The sequence below is a fragment of the Callithrix jacchus genome, chromosome 2, assembly GCF_049354715.1.
Source record: "Callithrix jacchus isolate 240 chromosome 2, calJac240_pri, whole genome shotgun sequence".
Taxonomy (NCBI): Eukaryota; Metazoa; Chordata; class Mammalia; order Primates; family Cebidae; genus Callithrix; species Callithrix jacchus.
The window spans coordinates 36,013,978-36,037,314 of NC_133503.1; the positions used below are offsets into that span (position 1 = coordinate 36,013,978).

Consider the following 23,337-nt stretch of genomic DNA (forward strand, 5'->3'; position numbering starts at 1 on the left):
CTGAACCCTCTTCTCAGGCTGACGCTCAAACTCAGTTGTGGGTCAAAAGAGTTAGCAGGTTTCATCCAGGTGTGCTCCACTGCTCACAGCACATCCTCAGACAAATGGATTCACCTTTCTGGGCCTCCTCTGTCCCAGGGGCACAAATTCCTCCCATCTGCTTGGGGTCCATGGGGCTCAACGAGGCCTGACCTCATTCTTCTGAACTACCCGACAGGTGCAGAGGGTGAGTGGTGAGAGCTGGAATAACAGAGCTCCAGTGGAGGCCAGCCCAGGAGAGGGGAGAGGAGGTGGATGAAGGAAAGACGCCGCCAGCCAAGCCCTCCTCACATGTCTTTCCGCCCTCTCCCATCAATAGTCCTGAATGCTAGCTGAGCGCCAGGCACCAGGAGTGCAGAGTAAGTCAAGCAGGCTGTGCCCTCTTGGAGTTCAGAATCTGCTTTCCCAAATCTGGGGAGGAACCTGGCAAAGGGTTTTCACTCATTCCTGGGGTCTCTCCAGCTTGAAGATAAGTCCAACACCTCTGTGTTGACCATCTGTCACCTGGTACAGGCCAGAGCCACTGACATCCCAAAAGGGTTTGGCACTGACCAGTTTGTTAGCTAGAGAGGCAGCTAAGGTCTCTGAGCAGAAGGCTTTGAGAAGTTACAGCTGAGCCACACATCCCCACCCACTTCATATAAGGCTTCCCTCCCAAATGGTGATGCCCAGTTGAGCCAGCCATCTTACCCAAAAATCTGACTCCCAGTGGTTTCCAGTGATTATCCAGCAGTTGCATACCACCTAACACCCCCTGGAGGGACTATCCTCTCTTTGCCTAACTGAAGAAGGTCTGGCACTCTGTGGGTCTGGCACTCTGCTGGGGCCAGTGATAGAAACCAAGGAAGATAGACCTTGTCCAGTAGATCTTAAAAAAATTTTTAACCGAAAGACATATAGGAATAAGTCTGTCCTTTTCATGTCTGAGATATAGCAGAGAGACTGGACTATAGAAATGAAATACTGAGAAAAGTTTGCACAGTTCAGCTTTTATTAAAATTAAAGGATGGGAAATTAGAACATGATTCCTGTTAAAATAATACATTTGAGGAAATGTTTCTTCAGCTATTGCCATAACTGATCAAGCATGTGACAAGGATTCTTTTACAAGATATACAGTCCCTAACAGCCATGCAGAGAACACCAGATCAAGGATCTTACCTATGCAATATGTTGTACGGGTGTCAGTGATCAAGTCTGACTGCCTATGACAACCACAGGGACAAAACACCCACGTAGACATAAACATTCAATGTCTTCAGTTTTCTTTCAAAGAAAGTATTTTACATGTAATATGCAAATTAAACAAGAAGTCCAACAAGGGTCCTCTACTGCCACTGAAAACGGGGGGGATCGGGGGAGCGAATAGTTTACAATCTCATAACCAAACAAGGCAATAGAGCAATTTGATGCTGCAAATGCCACAGTCCTGTGCATTCCTGCCATGGCTGATGCTATATCCATGAGTCACTGAGCCCTGTGATGAAGGCTGCATGGGGGCTATGAGACTGTGATTATCCACTACAGAAGAAATCTATTCCATTCCCAAATGCTGGAAGTGCTTCTGGCTCTCCTGCTTGGTCAGGAGAAACACAGCACAGCTGGACATGAGGGGCTTAGGACTCTAAATAGTGCAAACACTTAAACAAAAATACATTCTAACCTCCTCGCTTCTCCAGGCAAACAGAGCCTTAAAAACTCCAACTAAGTGGAATATGAGTTTGCTCAACCTCCCAGCTTCATCCAGCTAGGTGCAAATGGGGAACGTGGAGGCAATTTAATGGCACTTGTCCCAACAATAATAATAAATTTTAAAAACCATAATGCTAATGGCAGATAAATATACAAAACAGAGCCTGGAGCACAGACACAGATCAAGAAGCAAATTGTAAGTGTAGTGTGAGCATCTGCAAAGCACATGCCTGACACATTCTTAGTGGGGATCATGAGGACTGACCCCCACTTTTAAAGTTTACAGACAAGATGCTCCCAAAAAGGACATCATCCAGCAGCAAAGGCCTCAAGCTAATGGAAGCTTCAGATGAACAAGGAGACAGAAGAGAAAAAGAATGGTCAGCTGGACGTAGGATGCTATGGGAGTATGTGCTGGGGGGCAGGCCTTTCCCTGGGGCTTCTCCATGCCACAGGGTGCCAGGCTCAGTGCCACTCAGTGGGAGCCACCATGAGATAGCCCAGCCTCACCCCCATAGAAAGCAGACTCAAAAAAAAAAAAAAAAAAGACAATCAATACAGATGGGCAAGTGCTGAGTCAAACTTAACATCAGTCCCTAGCAATTCAAGAAACACCAGCGACTATGTTTTAAAATTCAGCAGACTCCCTTGAATATGGTATTTTTTTTAAAATGGCTCATATACCTGGAGCTACTGAAAAATATGTTTCTCGAGGGTGAGAAAAAGGAAGAGAGCTATGGGCATGAACTATGAGGGTGAATGGTGCAAAGAATATAACATTTCATTATCATGGATGATAAAAAGCGATTCAAATATCTTGAAAAAAAATCTTATAAAAATATCTACATTAAAATTTTAGCCTAAAAGCTATAGCTTCAATTTTATAAAAAGTCCATCTTTGAAAGGATTGGCTCAGAAATATACAAACATTACACAACAGATATCAAAGTAAGACAGCTCATAGAGCATCTTAGGGGATATTGCAACTGGCTTGTTGGGAAATAGAATTAAGTATTCTTATTGCATAGCAGAAAATGAGGTCACTTTCATTTGCATAATACTGCAACTTTGTAGATGGAGAGATGCCATTGGGTACTTAGGAGAAATCACTTTGGAATTCAGAATCTGACTTCTACATTGTTCAAATCAGTATCCAAGTGGCGTCTCGGCTGCTTCTAACCTTGGGCCTCAATTCCATTTCTCCACCGCAATCAGATGACAGATATGCCACTGGCAAAGCTGCATTCACAAGCAGCCGTGGCCATGCTAAGCGGGGAAGGAAAAGGCTTCATCTACCATGTGACCAACACAAACTAGAAAATAGCCTGCTGTGTCCACTGTGGAAAGAGAATCGTACCTGGCAATGAAGAGATAGCAGGTTTTGGGTGGCATCTGTGGGCAGCTAGAGCAGGTTGGCTTTGGTGATGACGTACCAGTGTTCTGGTCCCCATGAGAAAGGACACACGAGGGTGAAGTGCACATGGCCTCAGCAGCGCACCCAGCAGAGGCAGTGCTTTGTAGGAAGGAAGGCATGAGGTGAAACCAGTTGCAAATTTCCGAAAGCAGAAAACACGACTGGCTAGCTTTCAGTGGAGGGATCCTTCCCGGGAAGATGACACATAAAAAATTGCCTCTCCAGCATGAAAATCTAGCTTCTCAGTGGCGGGGAGGGGCAGGGAATTCACCTATCACCTGAAATTGAGAGCTTCTGTGACTGGCATTCATCAGATCCCAACCCCAACCTCATCCCCAACACACAGACACACCTAAACAAGTCTCAAAATTTCCTCAGAGAAGGAGAAAGGACATTTAAAACAACAAGCTCATCCCATCAGCTTCCAACCCATAGCCAGGTCGAGTTCTGAAGCCACGGTCATCCCCACTCAAATAAAGCATGCCTTGCTTCCTTTGAAGACATTTCTTCCAGGTCCACCAAAGCTGGATACTGTAGCCTCTTCTGAAGGCTTCTAAAAATTCTGGGCACCTTTTTATTCTCCAAGCGTCTTGTTGAAGTAACATGTGCTTAACATCAGAAAGAGAAGTTTTGCCTTTAGGAGAGTTGCACATTTAGGACATAATAAGTATATAGTAAATGCACAAAGTGGCCCACTGGCTGGGAAGACTCCTGGGTTTCTCACTGCAGGGGATAGGGGATGCCAATCTCCCGCAGCGCCCGCCTGGAAGTAGCCCAATCATATCGGAAGTCCAACATCAACATTTATGCAGTTCCTTGGCTTCCTGTGGGTTGATTTTGACATTAAGGAGGGTGTCCCAGACTGCAAGGTATGAGACTAATCTCCAGACACAAGACTTCCCCTGCTTATGCCACAAATTCCAGCATAAGCAATTTGCTAATTTAGGAACAGCACAACTTTAAGGTTTTTAAAATACAAATTACTCCATACACCTTCAAATGCCCACCCCTCAAGATGCCTGAAGTTCCATCATTAATAATTTTTACCTGTGAATTAACAAAGCTCTCATCAAGCTCCTTTTTTAAAATGCAAGCACCCCTTAGGAGGCCTCAAATCCAGGGCCCACTGATTATCTCCTACCCCACAGAGAAAGTAGAAGTGGAGGTCCTTGGGGGTTGGGGAGAGGGTGCACACCCTGGAATATGGGAATAGCACAGGAAAAAAAAGACAAGGACATAAGACAGACTTGACCATTGTCACAAAGCGCCAAGGGCCAGCTCTAGTGGTATATTCCTTTGAAGTCAAACAATGTCCATCTGAATCACACACAACCCCATCCAACACAGGGACAAATCTATCTTTGGGTTTGGAGGAGGGTGACCTCTTATTTATCCTCCAAACCAGAACACTTCTGAGAGTAAATGAGGTGCTGTGAATAATTAAGCCTGGATAATAAGTATAAATGGGGACTGTCCTGTCCTGGGAAAACCTAAAAGTAGGACCCTTCTCTGAGACCCCTATAGGCAGAAGCTGAATCCTTACCACTTTGGTTTTTTGTTTGTTTTTTCCTGTTTTGTTTTGTTTTGTTTTGTTTTTTCAGTGTGTTGCCGGAGGCTTCTCTGAAGAGCTAGTTTTCCCAGCTGAAGAGACATAACATCTCCCAGGCCTGGAATCTATGGTATCAAAGACCAATGGCCTAGACATGAAGACTGGGCAGTTCTCATCTGCTTCCTAGAGGAGAACTCAAGGAAAAACAGCTGGCTGAGAAGCACAGGGAATCCCACTTGTCCCTTATTCTAGCACACAGAGGAAGGACACGGTGCAGCTTTGAGAATTCTCCAGCTCTTCTGCAGACAAAGTCGTGGTAGTCAAGTACATAAGTGGGCGTGGCCAGAGAACTGCCCCTCACTGGTTATTCCTGGACATTCCCAGGGTGTCCAACTGGACCTTCAGAAGAAAGCAGCTTTAGTAGTCTCAGGGTCCCCATGGGACAAATCCAAAAGAGATGTCACTGAGATTTGATTCTTAACATAGTGAAAGGATCAGTAGTAAAGAAATCCAGTAGACTGTCACACATGCTCACCCCCTAACTTAGAGAAACACCATGTTCTGCACACACACCACACACACACACACACACACACACATGTTCCAGGTTCTGTGTTGTCCCTGTAGAAATACCAAAACAAAGCCCAAAGGTGCTGCCTGGGGCTGTCAGGAACTCCCCTGCTCAGGGTATAGGCCAAAGCACCTCAGGGAAGCAGGGGGTGGGTAACGGCGTCCACATGGTGATGAACTACACCAGTCTGCCAGGTTCTTACAGCAGCACAGACCCTGCCGAGTGAGTTGAATCCAGTCAGTCACCACGGTCCTACTGTTCAGAGTCACAAGCAGCACCTGCTCCTTCCTCCACCTCCTGGCAGTGGGAATTTGGGTCACAAGGACTTGTGAATCACAGCAACACCTAATAAGAAACAGAGAAAGTTACCATCTTAGCTTCTCCAAAGTTACTCAGGCTCCCAGTGAGTTCATGAATCCAAGATAGCCTAAGTCACAACCAAGGGAAATAGGTATCATTTTTTTCCTAATATTGAAGTGTCTGTGGTCTCAGGCTGCTAGCAGCTGGCTGTTCCCCACTCCAACAGCCAAGCCCTGGCAAGACACTTGAACCTCAAGTCTCTCAAATACCACTGGCTAATGGCCTCACCCCGTGTCACCACATGGACTCACTGTGGTGACTCCTGTCCCCAGCTCTAGCACCCACCTCAACAATGTTTAGTGCCCAGGGGCAGCTACGCAGTTCTAAATTTGAATCACTTTAAGAGAAGCAATGGGTGATTCGTCTCTACTTTTAGAAGACACCTCTACTCTCATGAAGTGGTAAGTACAGTAGGCTGCGTTCATGGGAGGAAGAAAGACTGAATTCCAATCCTAGCTCTGCCACCAGTCAACCTGCACTGTGGCCTTCAGTGAGTTCTTTGACCTTTTTATGCTCAGTGCCCACACAAATGTCATCTAACAGACCCTGCCAGTGTGACAATCTTGACTCTGATAAATGCTCCAGACATGTATGCTGTGTTACTGTTTTAGTCCGGGTGAACCATGCTCAGCACCTAACTATAAATCCACGCATGACCCAAAATCTCACTGTAAGGGACTGAGGCTACATGGCAGATACCACATGTTGATTCCATCAACGTCCTTCCTACTTGCTATCCTCTACTACAGCCACCAGCACAAGCTGCAAGCTCAGCTGCCCAGACTGCCTGGCAGCTAGGCGTGCCATGTGACCCAGTGCTGGCCAATACGACTATAAAGGCAAGTGTGCCAGTGTTGCAACACTGGCTTTGTTCTTGTTGTGCCCAGAATGCTCAAGCAAGGCCAAGGGGAGGCAACAGCCTTTAATGAAGCTGGCAGAACAGAAGAGAGGAGAAACTTGGTTCTTCAATGTCAGTCTAAGCCCCCAGGCCAACCTTGGATTTCTTTTTACCAGAGACAAATCCACTCACTTTCTTATTTAGGAAAGTATCCGTCAGAGTTTCTGGTGTCTGTTGCTAAATGAAATCCTAACTTACAGGTGCCTACAGGCAGGATGGTTACTGGAGCCTTATTTTTAACATAGTCCCACAACTATAAAATGTTCTGGTTGAAGATGAGATTGAGAGAACATGGCTAAAAGCAAGCCAGGATACCCCATTGGAGATATTCTGCTAAGACATCTATTTTCTGTTCATTCCTGGCTAAAGGCGCAGACATAGAAGCTTCGAGGCAGGCAGAGCCTGAGTCCAGACCAAATGCCTGATCTTGACAGCATCTTACTTGAATCTCAGACATCTCTTTCAGAAGGTAGCTTTTTTTTTTTTTTGAAAGCAGGCTCCTGTGTTGCTTTTTCATATAACTTTTATCTTGATTATAAAAGTAATATATTCTCATTATGGGAAATCTGGAAAATGCAGAAGAACACAAAGAAAAAAGCTTTAATCCCTTCACACAAAGAAAACCACCACTGTCTTTTTGGAATACTTTCTAGCATCTAATAATAATCACAATCATTTACTGCATGGTGTCAAGTGCCAGGCAGGTATTGTGCTTAGCTCTTCACATATATTACTGCATTGCATTCTCACAGCAGCCCTAAAAGGCTTAGTCTAATTTTATTCCCATTTTACAAATAAGACAACAGGGGTTCAGTGTGATAGAATACATGGCCCAGAGACTCAGGGCTAGTGGCAGAGCTGGGATTCAATTCATATCTGACTCCAGTATCCATTTGTAGAAGCAGCAGCTACTCAACCCCCACTCCAATCCCCCGCCAATACAGGCTATTAAAAATAGTTCACACAGGCTATTACAAATGTTTTCTCATAACATTAAGAATCCATACACTATACAAGTATCCCATAGATTATTAGCTATCTCCCTCATGCCAGACAGTAAGTCATTCTCAGAGTTTAGCTATTATGAGTAAGGGCCCAATAAATAACTTTGTCCATAAATCTTTGCATTTTCGAGCATTTCCTTAGATTTTAAGATAATAGACCCGCTCAGTAAGTGGGTTTGAAGATAAAATTGCAGGTTCGCTTGTTTTCTTCCTACCTACTTCTGGAGTGGGCAGACAGTGAAGAAAGGGACATGAAATATTCAGCATATATATGAAATTCTAACCACCTACACTTAACTCTTCCCCTCTCATTAAGGCACACATAGAATCAAGGGAGGATCCCTCACTTGCCTCACTCATCCCATAACAGAATTACTCCAGGACTAAACATCTTCTAAAATGTTTTATACTAAGCCAAGGAAAGCATTATGAGGTGAAAAAAAGCTCTAAAGGAAGAAAAAACTTAAAGTCCATTGTCACAGAAGTCTTACATTGAAAGAATGTGCTGCAGGCTGGGCGTGGTGGTTCACACCTGTAATCCCAGCACTTTGGGAGGCCAAGGTAGGAGGATCACGAGATCAGGAGATCAAGACCTTCCTGGCCAACATGTTAAAACCTCATCTCTACTAAAAATACAAAAATTACCCAGGTATGGTGATGGGCACCTGTAGTCCCAGCTACTCAGGTGGCTGAGACAGGAGAATCACTTGAACCCAGGAGGTGGTGGCTGCAGTGAGCTGAGCCTGGGTGACAGAGTAAGATTCTGTCTCAAAAAAAAAAAGAATGTGCTACAAACTCCTTCGAATCTGCACAGCCCGCTCTTCCTCTGCAGTCAAACAAGAAGGAATGACTGACCTTTATAATGCAAAATGGGAAGAAGAATATTCCTGGAGTCGTGGTATGGATCAAATAAGATAATGACCATGAAATACTTTGGATAATGTCTGGTATGTTCTGTGTGCTGGATAAATAATGTTATCTCTATTCCAGGTTCTAGAAAAACAGATACAAGGAACTGAACTACACCATAGATATATATTTGTTCATCTTGCCATGGACCCAACCTTAGCAGTACCAACTCTGATGCCACCCTGGACCCTGCACCTCACCAAACCCCTCACACACACTCCCCAAGAAGCTTCCACACCACCCTGGTGCCTTACTCTAAGGCTTACCCTGAGCCAGGGTAGCACAAAAGGCATGGACTTAGAACTCTGGGTTTGAACTCTGACTTTGCCATTTATTAGCTATGTGGCCTTTCGCAAGTTACTTAAACTCTCCAAACCTCAGTTTCATCATCCATAAATGGACGGATATAGTCCCATTTAGCCTGAGAGTTGTTGAAAAGATGAGAAAGAATGCACACTCTGTTCCTAACTCACTGCCCCTGGCATGGGCCAGGCGCCCAGTAAAGGACAGCTATTTGTGTGATTTTGATCCACCCTCAAAGTTTAATTGAGCCCCTCTCCTCCAGCAAGGGTTCCCTGGATTTGCCAGTTCTCACCAGTCTTCTGTGTGCCAAAGCCTGTCTAGCGCATGTCATTTAGAACGTGTATATACATCATCTTGTCTTTCCCCTGCTTTGTGTGGGCAGGTCTTACCCTTCAAATTCAACTCTGGACAGAAAGCATTGCATCTTATGCCATCTAGGAGCCTGGCACAAAGTAAACCAGAAATGCCAGTGAAATTCTAAACTCTCTTGTGACTACTCAGTTGGAACTCTGTTATACATTCTGAGGCTACCTTCAGGTTCACAAGGTCAGGGCAGGAGGTAATCAGTGCCAATTTTCTGTATCTGTCATGAGCACAGAATGAAGGAGTGGTGGCCACATAACCATTACCTGTCATCTCTTAAGGAGGCACTCAGGTCCAAGTTAAGCAAGCTCACATATTCTCATCCCACCAGCCCCCAGTGTGTTGGAGGCCTCTGGGATGGGCAGAGAGATGGCACACACTGACCTGCATAGCTCCGCCCCGTGCTCATGTTGGTTGGAAGCAGCGTCCATTTGTCAGTGACAGGATTGTAGTATTCCACCGAAGCCAAGTTGCAGGACCCATCATCCCCTCCAACCACATACAGGAGCCCATTCACTGCACAGACCCCTGGTAGTCAAACAAAAGCCGTAAGAGACATCACAGCAGGTGCACCAAGAGATCAGAATTGATAAAGAGACAAATCTGGAGAGGCTGGGAGGCTCTTTTCCTTCCTTTATGGTAATACAACAGAGATTTAGCTCCACAGGTCTGAGTTTGCTTAGTGGAAGAAAATATGACAACAGCCACTGAGCTCCAAGGATCCTTCTTCCTAACAAGATCATTTCTCCAGCCGGGGAGTTTTTGTTTCTTACAATGCGTATGCCCCCTGCCACACTCACACCTACACAGTAAGTATGTAGAGCCTATGGGCACAGACCGCTCTCTACTGGGAAGGTGTATACAGACCTCCTGTGCCCAGCCTGAGCTAGGGAATAAGACAATTCAGGGGATTTCATGCATGCTACTACTTCTCTGCTGCTACGTTTTTCCCTGATAAGCCCGCTGTATGATGCTGACGGTTATGTTTGTAATCCCTTTACAAGACTTGGGTCTATTTCACATACAGCTCCCAGGGATGAGGCACAGCTCCCATACTGATCTCAGAGTGAGATGGAGTTTGGGCAAGGTCTCATGTAGCAAGGTCTAAGGCATAGGAAAACATAATTAGTTATTGTTCATTAAGACTTGCAAGGGCCATAGTCCAGTACATTGTGTATTTTTTCAAAATTTGATTAAGGGATTGGTGATACTCCAAAAAGTCATAATTATCAATGTTGCTGAAAGTACTCTCAGAGGATAAAATGGACCACCTTCCTGGATGGCATCTAAAACACATGTGCTCCCTCTGATTTAAAAATTCCACTTCCGGCCAGGCACAGTGCCTCATACCTATAATCCCAGCACTTTGGGAGGCCAAGGCAGATGGATCACTTGAGCCCAGGAATTCAAGGCCAACCTGGGCAACATGGTGAAACCCTGTCTCTACAAAAAAATACAAAAATTGCCAGGCGTGATGGTGCATACCTGTGGTCCCAACTACTCAGGAGGCTGAGGTGGGAGGATCTGTTGAACCCAGGAGGCGGAGTTGCAGTGAGCCAAGATTATGCCACTGCAATCTAGCCTGAGCGACAGAGTAAGACTTTGTCTGGAAAAAAAAATTTACTTCTGGTCTTTTAAAGAAATAATTTTAAATGTGTACACTCATTTAGCTATAAGGACCATTTATAGTAACTAAAGTATTACTTATAGTATAGAAAAGATGGAAATAACCTGTGTCCAATAGTAGATTGGTTGTTTAAATTATGATATAGTCATTTAAAATATCACATAAATAAGTTTAGTGTTGTAATAAAATGTTCATGAAAGATTATAAAGTGAGTTTTTTATAAAACAGGTTATAAAATAGTGTTATAGTGTAATTCCATTTTTGTTATTAAAAAATAGAAATATCTATGAATTTTATACAAACACACATTTACATCTAAACTTAATTCTCAGGTTCTAGATAGCTGCTTATAAGGGTCCTGTAATTTCTTGCTCATGTGACTTGAAGCCAAATGACAACTTCTATTACAGCAGGCTTAGGCAATGAGCAAATTAATAAATATTCTTCCAACCCCCAGTTACACTTCCAAGTCGGCCACAAATGGGTGTGGCAAACAGGTAATATGAGAATAATGGAAATGAATCTGCCTATGTCACCTGTGTGTCTTTCCAGCCGGGGAAGTTGGGCTAAGCCAACACTTCCCTAGAGCAAAGAGGCATAAAGGTCCACTGGCGGAGTACACGACCCACAAGGCAAAGCTCAAAAAGGAGACAGCTTAAAAGGGACCTCATGCTCCAGGAAACATACCTAGATACTCTACAGTAAACCATTCCTACAGGAAGGAACAGGGGATGAGACGGAAAGGAGAGACAGGAATATGAAGAAAGCAATAAGGAAAGAAGAACTGATCAAGGGTCCGACTATCCCTGTAAGGAAGGAGACTGGTTTCAGGTTAGAATTGAAAGGTTCTCCTAGCCAGGCACTGCCAAAGAAAAGAACCAAGTGCCATTGTCTGGCCCTGTACTTAGCTACCTACCAAAGCTGTTGGGGGTGGGGGGGCAGGTAGGGACATTGATGACAACCAGAGGACTTTTCCAGGTCTGTGCTCATCTGTGTGCAGTAAAAGTCATCACCTTTCCCTGGTGAGAAAGGGGCTCCCCTGCATCTAGGTTGCAGGATCTGCAGCTAGCTTTTTGGGTCTCAACTTCTCCCCTCCTCTAACCAAGAGCCCACCCGGCAAATGGACACTCCTTGTTCAGGATACAAGCTCAGCTCCAGACCCTGGGAATCTCCCCACTGTTTAGAGCCAGTGTCTTCAGGAAGAAAAGCCGCACGACCCCCAAAGCGGAGATGGAGAGAGCAGTCATTACCTGCATTGCGCCGGCACATGTTCATGTCTGCTACTTGCTTCCAGGTATTTGTTCCAGGATCGTAAACCTCAACGCTCTTCCTCACCAAAGGCCCATCGTGCCCACCTGTGGCATACAGCTGTCCGCTGAGCACTCCAACCCCTGAAAGGCAAACACAGTGTCCCAGCCTCAGACTGGCTAAATAACCAGAAATCAGAAGGACTGGCGTCCAGTCCTGAACAGTCCCGACCCATGAGGTGACTTGGGGAGTGCCATTTTGTCTCCCTGAACCTGTGTCCTCATCTGTAAAACAAATATAATGACACCCTGCCTGCCTCCTATAAGACTGGAAACCTCAAAACTTTGAAATATAAAGCAAATGTGACCCAAATTCTATTTTTAAAAACACATATATATATATGAATATATACATGCATCTATATGGAGGAAGATGTTCATAAGCAAAGAAAAAAGACTGAATGAAATCCATAAAAATATTAAGAATAATTATTTGAGTGGTAATGTACGTTTTCCTTTTTCCTAGGCAATATAGATATTGCCTAGTTTTCCTACAATGTTGTATTACTTATATTACTCAGCCTTATATTAATTGAGTAAAAAGAGTAAAAAATTGAAACTAGCCACACAGCAAAGTGCTGAAATTATTATTAGGGAGGCCTCCTGCTGGTCGTGTCTGCAGAAGCTGCTCTTTCTGCCCACTTCTCTCCTCCTAGGCTGCAGAGGGCATCATTAGATCACTCACCATGTTGATCGGCCTGAGCTGAGTGCTAGAATTGCTTTGCTTACAGATTTCAGTGTCATCTTTTAAGATCCTTTCATCAAGAAGATGAAAACCATAAAGAAGGAAGACAGCACAGTATCTAGAAAGTGCAACTTGGGCTGGGCGCGGGACGTTGGGAGGCCAAGGCGGGCGGATCATGAGGCCAAGAGATCAAGACCATCCTGGCCAACATGGTGAAACCTCGACTCTACTAAAAATACAAAAATTAGCTGGGCATGGTGGCCTGCACCTGTAGTCCCAGCTATTCAGGAGGCTGAGGCAGGAGAATCACTTGAACCCAGGAGGCAGAGGTTGCATTGGACTGAGATCGAGCCACTGCACTCCAGCCTGGTGGTAGAGCAAAACTCTGTCTCAAAAAGAAAGAAAGAACGAAAGTGCAACTGACCTGGTAGCTAGAACACCTGTGTTCTGGACATGTCTCTCTGACTTGCTCACTGGGTGACCTTTAACCTTTCTGGGCCTCAGTTTCCCTATTTGTAAAGGGGAAGAGTTGTACTAGATCAGTAGTTCCCATGGACCACAGACGACTCCACTGCATGGACAGGCTGTATCTCAATTGACTGGGGAGCTTTTTGATATAGATTTCACACTGGTCAGGAGTTGGAAAAAGTTCCTCAGGTGACTGGGATGTGCAGCCAGGTTTCAGACCCAAGAACCAGATTTGTAGACCATAACTTCCTATGGATAAGGACTTTTTTTATCTTGTCCTCACCTGCTTCCCTGTGTCCCACAGCAGTAGGTTCTCAAGAGATACCGCTTGAATGACAAAAATATAAATTAATAAAATCCCTCCCACCAATTATGCCAGTATGCTAGTGGCTCCTAGCAGTTGCTCTAAACTAACAGCAGATGGTGCTGTCATATCAATAATGGCTCTCTCTAACTGACAGGTTTAATAAATTAGTTGAGTTCCAAAGCTGCCTCACCTTCCTTAACTCCAAGCTCAGCAGGAACACGCATTCCCTGAAAGATGGCCTCTTTTTCCCCTAATCTTCTGGTGGCACTGCCCACACCCTGCTGAGGAAGCAAGCTGCTTTCTGGGCACTCAGGCACCACTGCCTGGGCAACTCTCCCTCTGCCCTCATGCAGCCTCATCCAGAAACATTCATGCAGCAGTTTCCTGGACCTAGAGCCACAGGGGCTCTTGGCAACTCAAAGGGCCTCAGGCAGCCAAAGGCCAGAGCCTTTGGTCTCTGGGTCTTCAGCCAACAAGAACACCCACTGTGACCAGTATGTGGGTTCCCGACTCAAGAGGTGAGACTTGCCCAAATCTTAGGAAAGTGAAGCACTGAAGAAAGGCTGACCTAGGAGCCAAGCCCAGGGCTCTGACAGTCGTCTCATGAAAAAGGCTTGGTTTTCATTTCCTAAATCAAGGTGAATGTGCCTCCTAGGGACACAGGCAGCAGACGTGTCACCCCCAGGTCCTCCAGCATAGGTAAGCCGCAGGAGTAGGGCCAGGTGATGTCCACCCAGCAATAACCATTTCAGCAGCTTGGCAGAGACAAAGCAGCTGTAGCCTCCAAAGGCAGCTCCCTCCACAGAGACAAGCCTGAGCTTCCGAAGGCAGGACTGCCCTCGCAGCTCCACGCCCGGCTGCCTCCCCAGGCTTTCGGTCCTAGGAGCAGCCACGTATCTCAGGGTGTGCTGCCCCAGGCATGCTGAGCTCTCACCCCTTACATCACATCAGAGGATTCCTAGGGAGTATGAAGAAGGCTCTAAAGAAACCAAAATTTCCAAAAGACGTTTCTGATGGGAAAAGAATAATGGGATTTGTAGATGGACTTGGTTCTTAGGGAACATCTACAACAACCCACTCATTTCACATATAAGGAATTAGGGGCCAGAAAGAAGGGAAGGGACTTGCCCAGGAAAGGTCACATGACAAATGACAGCAGACCCAGCATCAAGACCCAGGCCTCCTGACTTCCAGGCAATGGCTCCACATTCAGGAAGGGCCACCTGTCAGAATCAGGAGAGACAAAAATTCCCTAAAAATAGCACTCCAAACTCAAATGTTTTTTAAATGGAATCACGCAGATTTTATTTTTGTAACCAAGTGAGTACATAAAGGTTCTCTGAAAATATTAAAATCACATACTTTTTAAGGAATGCTGAGGAAGTGGTCATATGTTTGCTACTATAAAATGAGATCACAACTCAATCTGCAAAAGTACAAAAAAAAAGAGAGAGAGAGAGAAAGGAAAACATTGAGGGAATGTGGCTTCCCTTCTCAGAAGTCACACAGTCTTCCTGCCAGGAGCAGATTGGTAATTAGTCACCGCTGACCACAGGAACCAGCAATAAAGAGCCAGTGGACCAATGACTCTGTCTGCCCTCTCAGACCCTTCCCTTTGGGCCTCTGAGACAATGAATGGGAAGACAAAGCAGGGGAGAAGGGGGCTGTTGCTCCACTTCCTGAAAAAAATCCCCAAGTACCACAGATCTTCTGGTCTTCTGACAAGAAGTAGAATTGAAAAACCTTTTGGAAAGTCATTTTCTTCCCATGTTGGGGAGTGGGCCAAAGCGAGGAAAAGTGGGAGTGGGGGGCATGTTATCTCCAAACGAGAACACTCATAGCTTGGCTTTCAATCCCAGATAGGCAAGCTCAGCTTTGCCAACTGAAGACTTGTCTTACTACTTCAGAGGAATGAGGCTGATAATTTAGGGATTTAAAATGCTAACTCTGGAGTCAGTATCCTGATATTGCTAGTTACTAATTATATGACCCTGGGCAAATTGTTCAACCACTGGCAGACTTACTTTCTAAATCTGATAAGTAGAATTCATATTGTATCCACCTTGTAGGGCTGCAGTGAGAATTAAGTGGATTGAGACACAAAAAAGTACTTGTTAGGACAGTGCCTGGCACAGAGTAAGCCTTCACTTTCAAAAGATGTAAACACCTTCATAGGAATAGAAGGGATGGTGAGGAGGAGAGTATTAACTCATCCATTCTCTAGTGATCCCCCAGGAAAGGTTAACTGATAAGTGCTGTGTCTAGCTGCAAAGGTGATAGTGGGATTATATACAGCAAAAGGAAAGAAGAAGGAGGTAAAATAAAATGTTAAGTTGTTGAACCAATACCCACTTATGACTGATGAAAGAAATCACAGATTACACAAATAAATGAAAAAACATCCCATACTCATGGATTGGAAGAATCAATATCATCAAAATGACCATACTGCCTGGAGAAATCTACAGATTCAACAAAATTCCTATAAAACTATCAACATAGTTCTTTATAGAATTAGAAAAAAACAATCCTAAAGTTTATATATAACCAAAAACGAGCCTGAACAGCCAAAGCCAAACTAAACCAAAAAGAACAAAGCCAGAAGTAGCACATTACCTGACTTCAAATTAGATTACAAGGCTATAGTAACTAAACCTGCATGGTACCAGTACAAAAATAGACACAAAAAGAGAATAGAGAACTCAGAAACAAAGCCACATACCTATAACAAGCTGATCTTCAACAAAACTGACAAAAATAAACAATGGGGAGACACTCTATTCAATAAATGGTGCTAGGAAAATTGGCTAGCCACATACAGAAGAATGAAACTAGACCTCTATCTCTTACCATATACAAAAATTAACTGAAAATGGATTAAAGACTTAAATGGAAGACCTAAACTATAAAAGTTCTAGATGAAAACCTGTGGAAAACTTTTCTGGAGATTGGCCTAAGCAAAGAATTTCTGACTAAAATGCTAACAGCAAACACAACAAAAACAAAAATAGACAAGTGGGACTTAATTCAACAAAAAAGCTTCTGCACAGCATAAGAAATAATCAATAGAGTAAACAGACAACCTACAGAATGGGAGAAAAATATTTTCAAATTATTCCTCCAACAAAGGACTAATATTCAGAATATAAGGAATTCCAGCAACTCAACAAGGAAAAAACAACCCCATTATAAAGCAGGTAAAGGATATACATACAGATATTTCTCAAAATAAGGCTTTCCAGTAGCCAGTAAACATATGAAAAAATGTTTAACATCATAGTCATCAGAAAAATGAAGATTAAAACCACAAGGTATCATCTTATACTTGTCAGATGGTGATTATTAAAAAGTCAAAAAAAAAAAAACCTGGATGTTAGCATGGTTGCAGAGAAGAGTATGTTTATCACTGTTGTGGGAATATAAATTGATACAACTTCTATGGAAAACAGTATGGGATTTCTCAAAAAACGTAGAATATAACTACCATCTGACCCAGCAGTCCCGCTATGCAACAGAAAAGAAAGCATTAAAAGACATATACAATTGTATGTTTAAAGCAGCACTACTGACAACACCAAGTCATAGAATCAAGCGAAGTATCCACTAATGGTTAATTAAAGAAAATATCATATGGATACACCATGGAATATTATGCAGCCAAAAAAAAGAGTGAAACCATGTCCTTTGTAGCAACATGGATAGAGCTGGAGGCCATAATCCTAAGTGAGATAACCCAGAAACAGAAAATCAAATACCATGTGTTCTCATTTATAAGTGCAAGCTAAATAATGGATATACATGGACATAAAGATGGGAACGATAGACACTGGGAATTCCAAAAGGGGTGAGGCTGGGAGGAGGGTGAAGGTTGGAAAATTTCCCGTTGGGTACAATGGTCACTACTTGTGTGATGGGTACACTAGAAGCTCAAACCCTACCATTATCCAACATATCCACGTAACAGACCTGCACATGTACCCTCTGAATCTAAAATAAAACCAAAAAATACTTTAAAGACCCACTTGTGAGCTAATCAGACACAGCTGGGACCCCAAGGTTCCCCCATACCTGCACCACTGCGGCGGGTGCTCATGTCTGCCACGTATATCCACTCATTGGTCGCTGGGTTGTACTGCTCCACGGTGCTAAGACACTGGCGGGAAGCTCCATCATAACCCCCAACAGCATACAGCTTCCCTGCAACAGACAAAGTGGCTGAGTGTGGTGCCAGGGACACTGGCATGAAACCAGAGCTCGGCTGAAACCCTATCTGTAACCAACTGGGGCACCCTTACCTCAGAATTCTGAGTCCCCTTTCTTCAGGGGACCACCAACTTACTCCTCAACCACGCAAAGCATCCTTCACATTTCTTCACATATTCTACTTGCTACTTGCTCTTAAGCCATGAGCGCCTTACAAGCAAACACTGAACATCTTTCTAAATAAGTACCCCCAAATACCCAACACAAAGCTATGGCTTGGTACCACTGGGGCTCAACATAATCTTGCTAATGAATTAGGTTACATTTTCTCTAAAACAAGACACCAGCACCGGATAGATGGAAAGCTAGAAGGCCTCCAGCTATAGGCAAGCAGACCACCTTTCTAACTAAAGGATCAAAATAACAGATGAAGTAAATGTGGAAAAATATTCTTCAATGAGAACCCAAAACCTGTCTTAACCATTGTTTCTACTCCTTCCACAACCCTGGCAGGTAGACTGTGTGAATGCAGAGTTCTCTGTACATTGTGAGCCAGGGTGACTGGAATTTTTCTACAGACACCCTGTGATCTCTGAACAAGAACCCTGAGGTACCATCATCTACTTTTAAATTAAAACACCATTAAGCTGCTATATCCAAGAGCATCATTTCTGCCTGGGGTTGAGGGTTGAGAGTGAGGTTGGACACAGGAGGAAAACTTTGCCATTTGAGCTTTCCCAAAGCAGAAATTCAAATATTTTGGGTTTAAAATTTAGTCTTAAAATGCAATGGGATGGTCTCTTCTGTGGGAACAGGGGGAGGAGTCACAATAGATATAGACTAAATAAATATCATTAAATCCACTTAACAGGATTACTTACTCAGTAGATTTTTTGGTCATATGTGCTTTCTTAATGGACAGACACCAAGAATGCTACTGGTATTTGAAAATCTGCAATTATTTTAAGTTAGAAAGTTTCTTAGGCTCAAACCTATGTTCTGCTACCAGAACTACTGCTGCACTATAAAATGTAAGAACGTTTTTCTTTTTTTTTTTTTTTGACACAGAGACTTGTTCTGTCCCTCAGGCTGGAGTGCAGTGGTGCGATCTCGGCTCACTGCAACCTCCACCTTCCGGGTTCAACCAATTCTCCTGCCTCAGCCTTCCAGGTAGCTGGGACTACAGGCACGCGCCTCCACACCCAGCTAATTTTTCTATTTTTAGTAGAGACGGGGTTTCACCATGTTGGCCAGGATGGTCTTGATCTCTTGACCTCGTGATCCACCTGCCTGGGCCTCCCAAAGTGCTGGGATTATAGGTGTGAGCCATCGTGCCCAGCCCATAAATGTTTTTCTTCTATCATCATCAAGCCTGGCTTTGTTTTCTGCCCCAAGTTCCTCTCAATTGACCCAAAAGAAAGAAACATGTCCTCCTAAGTTCTGCACTCACCAAGTCAAAAATTTTTTTTGAACCTGACTAAGCAGCTCTTCTAGGGTCCAGGCTACTTGTAAGGTGTATGCTGGTTCAGATGCGACAATCTCCACAGTACACTCTCCGCTCTCTTGGGGAGCTTCTGCCTACACTTCAATCCACACAGTCCTTTTCCTAAGTAGGTATTCTTCAAGGCAGCCAGTAGCAAATTATCATGATTTCCTCCATATTTTTTTTCAGTGTCATTCAAACTGTATTGCCATGGTAATGAGATGATGAGAGGGAGGAGACGAAGCCAGACAGTGTGGAGAGCTGTCTCTTCAAGGCCACAGTGAAGCAGACAGAGTCCACTTAAGTTCCTCCCTCCACATTCTCACTACAGCTGTCAATTGGATTCTGCTGCCCCAGGGTGACCCACAGCCAAAAGAGCCTCAGATTCAGGAGGGACAGAAGAAACAAATCCCCAGCCTGTCTTCTATGCCAACAGGGCATGTTACAAGACAGCACTTCTTCCAAATATAGAACATGCTCACAAAAGCCTTTGTCAAGGGGAGCATTTTAAATACCACCATTGTGGCACCTCTTCTAACCCCCATCAACCATTCCATCTGCATCAGCTGAAAAAATACCCACTCAAGGTTCCTCCTGGAGTCTATTAACAGGGATTTCCAATTTTTAACCCCTAGTCTATTATTTGATGTTTCTGGCTAAGGAACAAGAAAAGAAATGAGAAGGTGGCTAGACAAAGCACTTATACTTGGCAGACAAATCAATTTCTGCTCCACCAAGAGAATGAGATTGCAAGACACAATTTACCTTGGTAGGAAGACAAAATCTTTGCCCTCACAAAGAAGACTTATTTAGTACGTTGAAATAGTATACTTTTTTTTTTAGAGACAGAATTTCCCTCTCATTGCCCAGGCTGGAGTGCAATGGTGTGATCTCAGCTCACTGCAATCTCTGCCTCCCAGGTTCAAGCAATTCTCTTGCCTCAGCCTCCCGAGTAGCTGGGATTACAGGCATGCGCCACCACACCAGGTTAACTTTGTATTTTTAGTAGAGATGGGGTTTCTCCATGTCTGTCAGGCTGATCTCAAGCTCCCGACCTCAAGTAATCCACCCACCTCGGCCTCCCAAAGTGCTGGGATTACAGGTGTGAGCCACTGCGCCCAGCCAGAATAGTATATCTTTAAATAAAAACTTAAATTACACAATACAGTGCAGACTGAGAAATGCAATGCGAGAAAAGAATCTTTCTATTAATGTCTAATTCACTGGATGTTACGCTTTCCCTAGGGTACATTTGTGTCTGCATGTGGATTCTTGAGTGTGTACATGAGAGATGGAATGTCTGCACACATGTCTGAATAAACAGATATTCCATCTAAATCCCCACATCAGTACAGGTTAATGAATCAGTGTTGTCATGCAAATGATTACCTTTTAGTTCAAATAATATTGTATGCTTTGGTACACTGAATTCACACATATTTATAGAACTCCTACCTACTGGCATTTGTCAGCACTCTGAAGGAGCACAGCACAGTGAAAAGAGCACCAGCTTAGGAGTCGGAAAGACCCCTGGGTTCAAGGACAGGCTATGCTATTTACTGTCCTTGGAATGTGGGACGTCTGGAAGGTGGAGGAAATCCAAGTCCTGCCTGTCTCCACGGTTTTGCAAACCAGAGACTAGACGTGAGAGTTCTTTACAAACAAAAGTGTACCATCTGACCAGGCCCTAGACCTCACCACTCCCTCCTGCCTTACCCCACACAGCTTTCCTGACTAGAGCTGGTCTCAATCACCAGCCTGCCCTGCAGAGACAGTCATCAGATCTAAGAAGAGGTGCCTACCTCACTCACAGTTCTGTTAATGTTCAACATATGAATATGAGGACAAAATTAATTAAATGCAATTAACTTTCACTCCACTACGTTATCCTCCTGGGTTATATGCTGACTATGAATTCCCTACTCCCTTCCCCTCCCCAACCAATAGCAGAGCTACTAACAAGGGGCCAAACCACAGGCCGACATTTCCCCCTCTGGGCTTCTACTCCCCAGCCCAGCTCCACCACTTAGCAGCCTTGGGCCAGGAGCTCCACCACCTCTCTGAGTCTCAACTTTCCTCACCTGTTAAATCAGGAAAATAGTACCTAATTCAGAGGAGTGATCTCAAGAATAAACCAAGGTAGAGGAAGCACCAAGCATGATACTGGACCCAGGACAAGGCCCGTGAGCCAGGTAGGCCTGGCCACTGGCCACTGCCACCTCCTTACCCTCCACAACGCCCACACCCACACTGCTCCGCCGCGTGTTCATCGGGGCCACAAAGAACCACTCGTTGGTCTTGTAGCTGTAGGCTTCCACCGATGCTAGGCCTGGGAGACAAGAGACTCATGAGACTTCCGTGGCACCAGGCCTCACCCTGCTGTGTGAGAAGCAGTGAGGATAGGGGAGGAGTCCAAATGCAGGGGCTGGAAACCTAAATGTATGGCTCAGTGCCACTTCTGCATCACCATGCAACCTGTGGAAACTCCCTGAAACACACCTTCAGTGTCTACCTGCGGGGACTATTAAGACTTTTCTCAGAGGGTGGGCTGTGAAAGGACAAAGGGCATACCTGAAATGCATGGCAAATGCAGATCATAAAAACTGCAGAGTGGTATACTTTGATTCCAAGTAGACACCTGAGGTAGCCTCACTGAACACCTATTCCAATCTCCTTCCCCTTAACTTCCTCTACCTTAGCAGTGGAAAGCTAAACACTTGCTTTCCAAGACTCCCTTGCAGCTAGAGGTGACCAAGTCAATGAGACCTAAGCAGAAGTCTATGTGGATTTCAGAAATAGCCTTTGCTTTTACCTGGAACACAAATGTGTTGGCTGGAGCTATAATGGCCATCCTCACAATCATGAGAAAAAGGCCAAGAGAATCTTAAAGAATGTGGCCTCAATGTCCATGAGCCACTGGACCAACTCAGCAACTGCTAACCTCTAGGCTTCTTGTTTCATGAGTAAAGCAAAACCCTCATGTTTTGAGGCACTGTTTAATCATGTTCTCTACTAATAGCCAAAAGTAATTCCCAAAAGAAAGAATGCTCCATTACCCTTTCATTCTCTTTTTCGCACTCACTAAAGGCAGCCTCGAGAGGGGCTAAAGACCCTGGAATTACATGAGTGAGGCAAAGAGAAGGCTGAGAAAAGTCCCCAAGTTGTGAAGACACAAATAAAACTCAGAGAAGTAAAAAAGACTGCTTTTCACCTCCCTGGGGGCCAAAGGAGATCATATCAGTTTAATAGAGCTACTGTCCACAGAGACATCTACCTGGCAGTATGAGTAGAGATGAGATCACCTCTCTGAGTTTATGTCCACTATTGGTTTTGAGTTGAAATTTTGAAGCTAGATAGAATCCAGAGGCAAGGAGACTCACCTATGGTGAAACCCCACTGGTAAAGCTTCAGTGGGGTCATAGAAAGGGCAACAGAAAAAATGGGCAGCCTGGCCCACTGCGTGACCCAAGCCAGGTCTCTTCCAAGTGCCAAACTCAGCTCCCTCACCTGTCTAGCAGAGGGTTCAAACTGGAGGTCTGAGGCACCCCACCCCCACCCCCAGCTAAGCATTCTCTCCAAGTTTCATCTTCTGAGTAAATATGTCCCCAGACACTGGAAAGTAGGAAAGGGACTCTGAGTGTGAGGTCCTAGAAAGCCTAGTACATGGGCAGTTACATATTCTGTGTGGAAGAAGGCCTGGCTCTTCCCCACAAAGCTGGTTGAGGAAGAAGGGTGAGTATGTCCCTGGGGCAGTAGCTACAAACAGACAGAAAGTTAGTCCAGAACTGGCTGAATAAAACAGTGTTGCATGGAGGATGTATCCCAGGCTGGGAGTGGTTGGGAACACACCCTGAACCTACCAGTACTGCCATCAAAGCCTCCCACCGCGTAGAGCAAGTCGTTGAGCACTGCCGCGCCCAGTGTGCTCCGGCGCTCCTGCATGCTGGCAATAGACGTCCACTGGTCCTTCACGCCGTCATACACATCCACTGTCCGCACCCGCAGTGAGCCATTAAACCCTCCCACAGCATACACGTGGCCAGCCATGAACACCACACCTGAGGCACAGGAAACCAAGACATCTAGGTCAGGTCAGGCGCATGACTGCTCATGTTGATGGATGACAATGAGGAGCAAGACAGACACAGAAAAAGC

At 44.6% G+C, this 23,337-nt stretch overlaps 1 protein-coding gene across 50 annotated transcripts in view; it reads right to left on the bottom strand.

Annotated features, from left to right (window-relative positions):
• Positions 1-1,012: 1,012 nt before the first annotated feature.
• KLHL3 (kelch like family member 3) overlaps positions 1,013-23,337 on the bottom strand; it is a 297,123-nt gene continuing 274,798 nt past the window's right edge. For 37 of the 50 annotated variants that reach the window (XM_078360226.1, XM_078360135.1, XM_078360232.1 and 34 more), the window contains 6 exons: positions 23,043-23,240; positions 21,410-21,511; positions 17,565-17,693; positions 11,980-12,120; positions 9,487-9,630; positions 1,013-5,610 (listed from right to left, as the gene is read on the bottom strand). In XM_078360226.1, the coding sequence (XP_078216352.1) occupies positions 5,582-5,610; positions 9,487-9,630; positions 11,980-12,120; positions 17,565-17,693; positions 21,410-21,511; positions 23,043-23,240 (743 nt within the window). In that variant the 3' untranslated portion in view covers positions 1,013-5,581. The remainder of the gene's footprint in view (positions 5,611-9,486; positions 9,631-11,979; positions 12,121-17,564; positions 17,694-21,409; positions 21,512-23,042; positions 23,241-23,337) is intronic. The other 13 variants (XM_078360154.1, XM_078360157.1, XM_078360171.1 and 10 more) reach the window with 1 other exon arrangement.